This window comes from Lithobates pipiens, unplaced genomic scaffold (genome assembly GCF_037356315.1).
Source record: "Lithobates pipiens isolate NorthernLeopardFrog02 unplaced genomic scaffold, aLitPip1_a1.2 Scaffold_3, whole genome shotgun sequence".
NCBI classification, from domain to species: Eukaryota; Metazoa; Chordata; class Amphibia; order Anura; family Ranidae; genus Lithobates; species Lithobates pipiens.
In genome coordinates, this window is record NW_027507790.1 from 101,697,507 (window position 1) to 101,710,582 (window position 13,076).

General features: G+C 42.0%; 1 protein-coding gene across 1 annotated transcript in view; it reads right to left on the minus strand.

The window, feature by feature from the left end:
* LOC143940591 (uncharacterized) overlaps window positions 1-12,748 on the minus strand; it is a 30,013-nt gene extending 17,265 nt beyond the window's left edge. The window contains exon 1 of the mRNA XM_077462109.1: window positions 12,455-12,748. Coding sequence (XP_077318235.1) covers window positions 12,455-12,494 — 40 coding nt within the window. The 5' untranslated portion in view covers window positions 12,495-12,748. The remainder of the gene's footprint in view (window positions 1-12,454) is intronic.
* Between the last annotated feature and the right edge of the window lie 328 nt (window positions 12,749-13,076).

Sequence of the window (13,076 nt, forward strand, 5' to 3'; positions counted from 1 at the left end):
CGGGACTAGCGAGGGAAGTCAATGTCGCCACCTTCGGTGGCAAGATTGACACCTCGCTGGCCCTGTCACCTGGTATGGACTTAAAAGGGGAAGCCCTATGCTGAAAAAACGGTGTGGGGGTCCCCCCCAAAGTCCATATCAGACCCTTATCCGAGCACGCAGCCCAGCCAGTCAGGAAAGGGGGTGGGACAAGTGAGCAGCCCCCCAACTCCTGAGCCGTACCAGGCCGCGTGCCCTCAACATGGGGGGTGCTTTGGGGAAGGGGGGCCCTGGGGCCCCCACCCCAAAGCACCTTGTCCCCATGTTGATGAGGACAAGGGCCTCTTCCCAACAACCCTGGCCGATGGTTGTCAGGGTCTGCGGGCGGGGGGCTTATCGGAATCCGGGAGCCCCCTTTAATAAGGGGGCCCCTAGATACCAGCCCCCCACCCTATGTGAGTGAGTATTGGGGTACCATGTACCCCTACTCATTCACCTGGTGAAAAAAAGTGTAAAGAAAAAAACAAAACACATGTTTTTAAAATAATTTATTGCACAGCTCCGGGGGTCTTCTTCTGTCTTGGGGGGTCTTCTCACCGGACTCCTCCGCTATCTTCTGCTAGCTCTTTTACTAGCGGAGGAGCCCGACTGTCTTCTTCATCGCCGCCACCGTCTGGGGGTCTTCTTTCGACTTCGGGGGTTTTGTCCCCCTCTTCGGGTCTTCTTGCTGGGCCCTCCGCTTTCTTCTTCCAGCTGTTTTACTAGTGGTGGCCCGGTCTTCTGTCGCTGCCTCTTCTTCCGACTTTGGGGGTCTTGTCCCCCTCTTCGGGGGTCTTGTCCCCCCTCTTCAGTTCTTCTTGCCGGGCCTCCGCTTTCTACTTCCAGCTCTTTTACTAGCGGTGGCCCGGTCTTCTGTTGCCGCTGTCGCTGCCTTCTCTTCTTCTCTCCTTTTTCCTTGAGATGTTGACTCGATGCTCTCTCTGGCCGCAATGACAGGGACGGGTTGTGCGGAGACTTATATAGGGACAATGGGGGGGGGGTCACCGGCTGATGTCACATGATGACCCCACCCCTTATGACGTCACAGTCCCAGCATCCTCCAGATCAAAAGTAAAAAGCCCTGTACATTATTGGCAGTAGGGAGATTGTAATGGACTGTGAATAAAAATGTCGCTGGAGCATTGTCATGGTGGAGAATCCACTTGTTAGGCCAGCGTCTTTTCCTCTGCACAGATTCCTGAAACTTTTTCAGAATTTCCAAATAACAATGTATTTATTCATGAAATGTTCACCTGTAAGCACCTGTTATAACAGTTTCAGCTTTACTCGCAATTTTGCCTATTTTCACACAAAATATGATGCTAATCCGCTGCTCCATATTCATGTCAATCCTTTTCAGCCGACAGTGCAACACACATGTGTTATTTCTTCTATTGCTTTGTAACAACTGAGTCAGCTGGTCTGCGACTCAGGCGAGTGCAAGCATGTCCAAACACACTTGAGTGTGATTCACCACTGTAGTGCTATTCTGAGAGTCAAATTGTCACACCTCGTACACTGATGGTCAGAATGCCACCCTTTTGGGCAGCTAAAAAAAAAGACTTGGTGTCATGCTGCTGGCTTGGCCAAGTAGCGTTAGATGCAGAAATATGCAGGCACAGCTCAAGGAAACCCTAGCAACCTCTGGAGGAACCCCAGGCTTCAATGGAAATCTGGTTTAAAATGGTTGTGCTTCATCTATAGTTATGAATATCTCCTTGGGCTGTCACACATGAGCTGACATGGCCCAGAGACCACCAAATACCCTACGTATAAATCATTTACCGAAGAGCTGGGATCCACAGCAAAACTTGGCCTACAGTGGCACATGGACAATACTTTAATTTCCTCTCCTCCACAGAAGGACAAACCCCTACTTACAAGGTGTTGAGAAATTCTCCATGCAAGACAATGATTTCCTCTGACTACCCTTTGTCTATTTAGATATTTACTATAAACTTTTATATGTGATCGTTTCCCCACAACCACCATTTAGATTTAAATGTTAAAAGGCCAAGTGTCATTTTCCAGGTTGACAATAAATTTTACTGGTGACCATAGCGAAATAGTGATAGTATTAACCTATTGCTTAATGGTGCCTACTGTATACAGCTGCAGGGGTCCTCTTGCTAAATATGTATAGGTTAGGGAGGAACAAATAAGAAAAGGATAATTCTAGAAGTAAACATGTTCTTTGTGAGCTGCAACACTACTAGCACTTGACTGAATGAAGGGAAAGGAGGCCATTTGGAATTCAGTGGTGGAATACTCATTCACAGTTGAAAGAAGTCCATGTTTATAACAGACATGGCCATTGTTGGCCATCTGTGCCAGGCATTTGGTGGCAGGTTACAATAGATATGGTCATACAATAACCTCATAACATGCTGTGGTGGCCCTTATCTGTCACCCCAGGAATTCCATATCCCAGCAATGTACTTTGACCATGTGAAGACTATTACTGCTTAGTTATGGATTCTACTTAGTTGTTTGTCAGTGAAGTGAATCACTCTTAGCATTTCTGACTATTCTGCAAGCAGTCAGGTATGTAACATGCTAGTGTTTATTAATCGGGTTCCCTATTTGAACATATCTAAGATCACATGTCAGTTTAATATATACTAGACAGGCAGAGAGTTATTCATTCACAGCCTGAGTTAATGTGTGATGTATAAGAAGTCTGGGGATGATTTAGTCAATGAGAGAGGCAAAAAAAAAAATATTCTGCAACATCTGCTTTACATGGCACAAACACATGTTTACATATCTCCTACTCACCCATTATGGCTGGACATAGATGGCCATTGATTTTAGTAGAAAATGTCCTCATCTAAACATGCTTTGGCACATTCAAAGTGAAAAGATCATTTGTGTTAAGTCGTGTTTATATTGGCATCAGCTTATAATAGCAGTGTGTACAGCAGGATTTACAAAGCATTTGTAGAGCTTTTAGCAAAATTTGTTGAAATCTTTAAAGAACCATTCAGCTCCGGGTTGGAAGTGTTAAATATTAATCTTAATAAGTGTGTTAAGTATCACGTTAGGCCTCATACATAGGACTGAAACATATAGAGAAGAAAGAAGAGCACACAACCTTGTGCATTTGCCAAAGATAAAATGTATTAAAAAATTTAACAACAATAGTAATACTCACAAACAAATGTGATAAAAAGGCTTCTCAGTAGTCCAGCAAATGGAACCATGTCTCTAGACACCTGCAACCCGGACCGGGTGTTAAGGGGTACCAGATGGCATCGCAAGCGGCTTACGCATTCCGAGGGAGGACCCTCTTCCTCAGAGCCACAGTGGTGCGATGTCATTTGGTCCCCCCTAACACCCGTTCCAGGTTGCAGGTGTCTAGAGACATGGTTCTATTTGCTGGAGTACTGACAAGCCTTTTTTATCACATTTGTGAGTATTATTATTGCTGTTACATCTTTTAATAAATTTTATCATCTTTGGTAATGCACAAGGTGGGTGCGCCTTCCTTTCTTCTCTATATGTTTCAGTTCTAAGGATATCCATTGTTCTGAGGAGGGCAGCAAGACCATTGACATTCCGCACTCTATACAAAGGGTTGGCTGCACCCCCCACCTATAGACTAAGCCCCCAAGCGCATGAGATTGTGTTGAGTTGTTTGGATTTGCTCATATATAGGACTGCCTGGGACTGTAGTGTTAAGTATCACTTTAGGCCTCATGCATAGGACTGCCTGGGGCTGTAGAACATAACATTTGGGAGTATTTTCCTGTCTAGGAGCTACAGGTGCAGTGTACACCTACAATATAAGTCAACGGCTGCACAACAGTATACGCTAGGACTTGATAAACGTATGCATATGGACGTACGTCCCTGGATGCAGAAAGTCTGCATCCAGGGTTGTAATTTTACAGCTATGGCTGTATGAAGCACCTATAGCTCCCAGGCATAAAAATATGCCCGATATTTATGTTCTATGGCCCAGGGCACCCGTGTGTATGAGGCCTTAAAATAGCTGCTATTAAGCTTCCTTAAAGCGGAGTTCCACCAAAAAATGGAACTTCCCCTTTGAGTACTGGTGACCCACTGACATGCCACATTTGGCATGTCATTTTTTTTGGAGCAGGTACACAATTTTGACAGGCACAAAGCTCCCACTTCCTCCCCTGGTGCCACGGTGACAGAAGGAAGTTCACCTCTCCCCCTCCCTCCCTGCAATCTTCTGGGGCATGTCACAGGTCCCAGAAGATTGCCCGGCCATTCACAACACGCAGTGCATGCCCAGCTGTGAAACCACAGCCGGGTGCCCACAGTTACAATGTCAGAGAGGACGGGGAGAGGAGCGAGGCTTCGTACGCCGCATCCCTGGACCGAGTGGTTGATTGTCTGTTTATTAAAAGTCAGCAGCTACACTTTTTTGTAGCTGCTGACATTTAAATGGGTGGAACTCCACTTTAAAGTGGAGGTCTGCCCGCCTCCCCCCCAGAAAATTTTAGGTCAGCAGCTACAAATACTACAGCTGCTGACTTTTAATGTATGGACACTTACCTGTCCAGGGAGCCCGTAATGTTGTCACCCCAGAAGATCTTTGGATCAGCTGTTGGGTGCAGCCACTGCCATTGCCGGTAAGGGAACCTAGCAGTAAAGCCTTTTGGCTTCACAGCCGGTTCCCTACTGTGCATGCGTGAAGCGTGCTACGCTTTCTAATTGGAGGAAGGAGGAGAAAACTTTTATTGATCAGCAGCTGCAGCCACTGATCAGTGTAAGGAATTTCAGCTCTTGAGCACCACCCTTTGGACCCCTTCTGCTAATGTCGTGTTTGGTGAGCATGCGTGTTTGTACTTTCAACTTTTGTGTGATGGATTTGTGTACTGACCATCCGAAAATCTGACGTCAAACCACTGTCCGCCGAAAATTTACTAGCCTGTCATCCAACATTTGTTGGCCAAAAGTTGGACAAAAATTGTCAAAAGGAGCGTTTTAACGGTAAGATTTTAGGACAACAGTCTGTCAACATACAATCCCCTGACAACAAGCGTACCATGTGTACGAGGCTTTAGATTGTAATCTCCTTGAGGGCAGGGACTGATGTAACTGTTCAATATACGTGTAAAGCGCTGCATAAATTGATGCTGCTATGTAAGTACCTGTAATAAATAAATTATTTAAACTTCCCTTTTTATTATTATTATTATTATTATTTTGTTGTGTTTTTTGTTATGGATAACATAAACAAAAAAAAAGTCAATATCACCAAAGAGGTGTTTGTTTGTTCTAAAATCTACTTTGTTATTTTAGGTAATAACAAAGGTATTGCTGAATAAAAATGAAAAAAATATAAAAAAAGCTGCTGTTTGTTTCCCAATTTGAGATTTCTCTAAAGCTGGTCATAGATGATTACTTGAAGACTAATGCCGCGTACACACGATCGGAAATTCAGCCAGCAATAGACTGATGAGAGCTTTTGGTTTGGAAAATGTGATCACGTGTATGCTCCATCGGACTTTTGCTAGCTGAATTTCAGCCAGCAAAAGATTGAGAGCACGTTCCTATCCAAAAATCCATTCGTGTGCATGCAATTCCGACGTGAAAAACCTCACGCATGCTCAGATTTAACTACAAGATGGAAGCTATTGGCTATTGAACTTCCTTTTTTTTTAGTCCCATCGTACCTGTTGTACATCACCGCGTTCTTGACGGTTGGAATTTGGTGTGACCGTGTGTACGCAAGACAGCTTGAGCAAAATCCCGTCAGAATTCCTTGGAGAAAACCATTAGAGCTTTTTCCAATCAAAATTCAGATCATGTGTACACGGCATAACAGATTCCTCCATCCACATAATCAAAGTGAATGGATGCTGAGACATTGTATTCTGATAATGGGACCCGACGCTCTCAGAATACACAGATCTGGGGCTGTAGCCACTGATCAACACATTTTTTCCAACATGTTCATTCAACAGAAGTGGATCTAACGATTGATTTCTGTCAGACAGGGATGGTCACACACTGATTGAAATTCCACCAGTCCCTGATGAACTGGCAACTTTTTTTTTCCATCTATGGCCACCTTGACCTCCAGTTCTCATGAGAGATGGTCACCAGGAAAGAAAACAAAAGGAAATCTCTCAGGGATGTAGAAATTGATACAACTTCAGATATTCAACAATCTCTAAATGAATAAAAAAGATTTTGACTGCAGTTCTACTTTAAACTTTAGGAAGTCCTGGGGCCCTGCAGACCTATGGTACCCATTCTGCTTGAAGGACTAAGCCTTTTAAGTTACATTGTAAATGCATTTCATGGGTTGTGCTCAGACGGTGAGTTTATAAAGCAGTATGTATACAGTTCTACCTGACCGCCTGGAAAAGCTGTAATTTACACTGAGCCATTATGGATGATTACCATTCCCATACACTGTAATATGGCTTGTTATGCATTAACGGCACCTCCATCTGAGAGGACAGGACCAGTTCATTGCCACTTAGCATTCATGGTTGGATCCAGACAAAGAAACAAAAAATTAATAATACGCTTATGTAATCCTTGTGTTATGGGTGTAATCAGGTTTGAAAAAATAATTGTAATAGCAACAGACAAAAAGAAGCTCCAGGCAGGCATCCTGGCGGTATTGATGAGTCAATTAATTCTTTATTCACTGGAATCAGAAAGTCTATTCTAACTGGACAAATTCATTAGGCGTTAGGCCTTCATACTACATAGCCGTTAGATGTGGCGGCTGCATTTGCTTTTCTCTTTTTAGGCTTTTTTTTCCCTCTGTTTTCACCTGGTGATCTGACCAGTAACACACCTCCTGTATTAGAGTGACCCCACTCTGCATGAATGAGCACAGGGGGCACCTTTGGACAGCAACATTGTCAGTCCAGGAGGAGGGAAGTGTTAGTTTTACTAGCAGATTTAGATACACTAAAAAATTGGAACCAAACTCCAGCTAACACTTTATTATCAGTTACAGCAAAAAGATTTTTCCAGAAACACGAATGACTGTTTCAGTTGGATATGCACATTTATTTGTTCAGCGGATGGCCGTAGCGTCAGCCTTATATAAAAAAAAGTTGTATGATCGTCCTTCCCCAAATAATCAATTTTTTTGCTTTTGGGATAAAGGTTTTACAAAAATAAATAAATACTGATCATTGTGAGCACCCCTGTCAGCGGTAAATGGTTTGTCTCAACCCTGTAACTGATACATCTGCAAGACAGCTTGTTCTTTTGAAAAATAACAGACTTACTGGCAGGATCATCTGGTAAAGGGAAAGAAAGCCTAAAAAAGAAAAGCAATGCAGCCATCACATCTAAGAATTGGTAAGCTGCAATATAATACATGTTTGCTTTTGAATTTAAAGAGGAGTTCCATCCTCCCACCAAAAAAGTAAAAGTAAGTAGCTACAAATACTGTAGCTGCTGACTTTTAATATTAGGACACTTACCGTCCATCGATCTCAGACGATTTTCCGATTGGCTCTTGGGTACTGCCGCCGCCATTCGTAGGAAGGGAAGCCGGCAGTGAAGGTGGTGGCGGAGGAAGGAGGAGGGGAGCCGAGGCATAATCCAGCGACGTTGTGGTTTATCAAGCATGGCCCTTGATGTCCAGAGGGCTCCACAATATTTCAGTTTTTGTAAATTTGCTAATATTATTTCTAAGACATTGTTAAGTGTTTACAATACTTATTTTTTTAGGAGTTATGTCCCCCCCCAGCTCAATTCCTGATTGGTTATGTGCGAGTGACAAGGTAGAAGTTTACATTACAACACACTCAGAAAAATCATGTGTTAGTATGAAATGGAACTATTAAGATAAGACCAATTCCAGCTTTTGTATACAGAAGTTTGCATTACAAAGACATTTTTACAGGTCTGCGATAGTTAAGATTCTGAAAGACATTGCGCTCATTTAGGTAAGTGTTTGACTCTAGCACAGTAAAAGCAAATGTCATCAAGAGCATCCAGCGATATTTTTCGGAACAGAACACATAAAAATACAAAAAAAGTGACAGCACTAGTAGCCTTCTATATTGAAGAGGAATTGAATTCTGGAAGCTTTGCACACAAAAAGTCCAGCCTGAGGTTGCCACTCTTACATCCATCCTAGGGACTACATAGGTGTGCGGCTATAGGGATACTTTCCTTTTGTACAACCCAACAAAAATACAGCCAGAGAACAAAGGACTGGTCACTGGTATTGTATGTGTTCTCCCTTATCAAATCTATCCTCATTACTAAATTACCATGCCTTTGTCTTGTCCCGTGTCTCTATATGGAGGGCACCATCTTGGTAGGGGCAGGGCTTTGCTTCCTCTTGTCAGAGCCTCCAGCAAGGAGAACAGTGAGCAGCACAGCAGTAAGATCACTAAATCTCACTCCATCACTTCTAAATGTTTTCTACAATGTAGCAAACCTTCACTTTCTGAAATAATTTACACCTTAATTCTATACCAGCAGATTGGGAGGCTGCTTTCCTGTGCTAGGAAAATGGTCGTACAGTATGCTTGAAATGGTACCTACCTGGTGGGACATTCTATAAGACATGGATGGCACTGGACAAACTGCAAAATAGGAGGACTGTCCTAGAGAAAAAATGCCAGTGTGCCAGCACTTACCCAGTGATCTATATGCTGAGCTGTTTTTGCAATTTTCAACGAAATGTCCTGTATTAGCAGTGGCAAAGCTGCCAATTAAACATGTTCTAGTTCAGCCTTTTCAAAGCAAGGGAACCCTTAAAATAACTTTCCAGTCTCAGGGAACCCTCTGCTAAAAATTACTATATCTACAATTCATGATGCATTAGTGTGATGGTCAGCGGGAAGAATGCTCCTTACACTTGCAGTCATTGAGAAGAATTGCCCCCTTACAGGTAGCTAAAAAGATGGAAGGTGTCAGCGAGAACTTATTTGAGAGGCAGAAATTGCTCATTGCTCAAGGAACCCCTGGTAACCTATGGAGGAACCCTTCGGTTCCATGGAACCCTGGTTGGGAAACCCTGTTCTAGATACTGTATATCACATGAAACATATAATCGGACAATCCCAGTACCCTAAAAGCAAATCATCACAACTTCTACCTACAGTCCCTAACAATTTATTGAAAAATGGAGTTGATGCATTGAACCTGCCACTATATACAATAAATCATAGATAGTCTTCATCTGCATCCCCTGAGGAGTTAGCCTGTGATAAGTGTACAATGATTCATTGCTATTCTAGTTGGGGACTTAAGATGGAAGTTGTATTTTATTGTATGTAACGTAAGGTGCATTGGCCTTTTTTATACACCAACTCAATTTGAAACCGTATTTAACCCCTTCCTGTTTGCTCCTGGCAGCTCTTTAACTTGCTTTTAATACTTGGAGGTGGGACAGACTTTCCAATTATGTGATCACTGTGATTGACTGTCATAGTGGTCGCATAATCAGGGGCCCTCCTGCCAGCTTCTGATTACTATCAGAGAGTGGGAGCTGTTGGTGACAGTGAGCATGCTCTCAGCACAGAAACCTCAGCTGCCATGGATGCATATGTGCTGCATGTGGGCATTAAGGCCCACCCTCCCTTCCACTGCACATATGCGTTACGTGGTCAGCAAGAAGTTAATAAAATATTTATTTTAATAGATGATCTTAACGCCAGACTCTTTTACAATACTGGGTTAGTCCTCTTATTTATTTGATGTGATATACAGTAGCTGGAGTACATAGTAGGGATGATGGTAACATGAACCAGATGTAATGCCTAGGTAAATACGAGGAATTAGAGCCGATTTATACACAACGTACAGCTGCCAGAGAAGTAGATTGCTGTAGTTTCCTCTCCGGCAGCTGTCTGTTTTGGCTGTGGTAGACAGCAATGTGGGCTAAATGTCCTGTATTAGCAGTGGCAAACCTGCCAATTAAACATGTTCTAGTTCAGCCTTTTCCAACCTTTTCAAAGCAGAGGAACCCTTAAAATAACTTTCCAGTCTCAGGGAACCCTCTGCTAAAAATGACCATATCTACAATTCATGATGCATTAGTGTGATGGTCAGCGGGAAGAATGCTCCTTACACTTGTGTTTCCTTTTCCCCCTCTATTCGAAGTGTACAAATGTACATTTCATGCATGTCCCTGTACAGTGCGTTGTGATAAAATGCGGCACGTCCGCTCCAGGCTGCGTTACAGTGTGAATGGGACATACAGAAAACAATAGTTGTTTTCTGGGTGTTCTTGCAATGACCAGTGTTTTACAGTGCAGTCAAACGACGTTGTTCTGTCGAATAGTGCATCTCGACGGATAATGCCTCCGACGATCTGCGCATGCGCAGGACATAACGTCACAGCAGCTGATCTCTTGTTCAGCTGGCATGACGTCAACACTGCTCATGTGCAGATTGTCGGAGACATTATCCGACGATCATCAAAGTGCGGTATTCTGTCAAATAGTGCAATTCTTCTTCCACCTGTGACGCGATCGATGATGTCTCGCGCATGCGCACAGAAAGCGAAGCAGAATGTGATTAGATTCTCCCTCTGTCCTTTGCTGATCGTTGGATAATGCCTTCGATGATGTACGCATGTGCAATGCTGACATAACGCCAGCTGTTTGGGAGATCAACTGGACTGATGCTAAGTACTGCGCACGCGCAGATCGTTGGCGGCATTATCTGACGATCTGCACTATTTGATAGAACACCGGTCACTGCATTATGTGTGAATACAGCCTTAGACAGTATTGTGTGCACTACACATATATACTACAATATGCATGTATTTACAACAGAATGTCAGGTATTCTTTGATGCTTGGTTGAGATACAACAGTTTAGCAGGCCATTATTGCAGCCTCTCTGGATATCAGAGGTGTCACGTTTCTCTGTCTGGAGTGACATCATAAAGTGTCCAGACACAGGCTGAGCTATGTGCAGGGTGTCACAGATGGGGGAGGTTTAGGAACAATGCTGCAGCTCTACATATGGCTTGTCTGCATCTGTCTCAAGTGATCTGTGACCCCTTAATTATGGAAAGAAACAAGACGTGCAGCTTCACCCAGGATCACTCTATTTACCTTTGCCGCCTAAACTGAATAGATCAAATACCTAATCATCAATATCTTATCAATAAACATACAGATGTTGTGCAATAGTTATTATTTACAACCCATGTCAATATACAGTGCTTTATTCTGAACAAAGCTAGACAGATCACATAATAAAACATGGAACCACAGAGAGGTCTAGCCATACACTATGCAATCTGTTTATACAATCGCCTTTTTATTGTAAAGCGCTGAGCAAACTGTTGGAACTATAGAAATCCTGTATAAATTATCTCCTTAAGATCTGCCATCAACTATGTAGTGCAGGAGCCTTATTGAGTGGATAAACATTGAATGGATTGTTAATGTTTCTCCTTATATTATGTCATTTTGGTAAATCCACAGAAGATTAAATGGTATGATCTGAATGTACAGTGTAAGGATCAGCACAATCATCGATAGGTGCCAACAAACCCCTACTCCTATGCTGGGCATGATAAAAAAATATATAAATATATAACAAAAACAATGACCATTATTATATTATTATACAGGATTTATATTGCGCCGACAGTTTGCGCATCGCTTTACAACATTAGGGCAGACAGTACAATTATGATACAATTCAATACAGGGGGGGATCAGAGGGCTCATTGAACTTTTCCTAAACAGCCCCATAAACAGCACATATATATTTTATATATATATATATATATATATATATATATATATATATATATATATATATATATATTTATTTATTTTTTTGTGGGCTAGTCCTCAAACTGCTACAAATACTTTTAGAAAAGGGAAATGTGCTTTGTATTTATACAATGTATTTATTTGTTATATAGTAGAGGCCTGTTTATTATGTTTACAATTGTGTTTATGTTTATTTGTTATATAGTTGAGGGTTGTTTATTATATTTACAATATAGTAACACTGTGCAGATAAATCCACAATATTTGAAAAGGTAAAATGTATATGTAATGGTGTACTCTGTTTGCAAGCCAAAAAAGAATATATAGATATATATCTATATATGTATCTATATATTATCTATCTATCTATCGGCTTGCAAAGAGAGTACACCATTACATATATGTGTTACTTTTTCAAATATTGTGGGTTTTATCTGCACAGTATTACTATATTGTAAATATAATAAACAGCCCTCTACTATATAACAAATAAACATAAACACAATTGTAAACATAATAAACATGCCTCTACTGTATAACAAATAAATACATTGTATAAATACAAAGCACAACATTGCCCTTTTCCAAGTTTTTGTAGCAGTTTGAGGACTAGCCTACAACACATGCACAGCACATTCTATTACATAGTGTGCCTTTTTCAGCTGTCAGTTTGGAATAGAGTACTGACCTGCACACAAGTTTGCTGGAAGTGGTAAAGTAGGGGACACTTACCTAGCAGCAGTAGGACTCCCAGTCCAGGTTTGCCTTTCATTTTCACATTGGGTTTGTTGGGAGGATATTGGAGTGGATAGGAATAAGGCACACGACCAGCCTTCTGTGCTCCTGCTACACATCTATTTAGTGGAAGGTCCTTTGTACAATGAATGGGACTGGGGCTCTGCTCCACCTCCAACACTGGAGGCTGAACTCTTTCTTCTGGATGGGGAATGTGCTTTCTTAGATGGGGGAAGGATGTCACAGTCTTTTATCACATCTCCATCTGGGTGTAAATAAACATGCTGATAATGCTGGCTGTCCTGTACACTCCCTCATCTCAACAGAACCATGACTTGTTCAAATGTAATACCATCATTTGTTCAGTTTTATTATTTATTTTATTCATTTATCACAGGTATGTATATAGCACTGACCATTTACACAGTACTTTACATATTGTACAATCACAGCAAACCCTTCTCTCAAGGAGCCTATGTTAGCCATACATGGATTGAAATTTTGCTGCTTCAGTAGGGACTGGCTGATTTTTGATCCATGGGAGGGCAGGTTGATTGTACACAAGTCGATCTATCAATCAGCTTGTGTACAACTAGCCTGTTGGATTTTTCCTGAATCG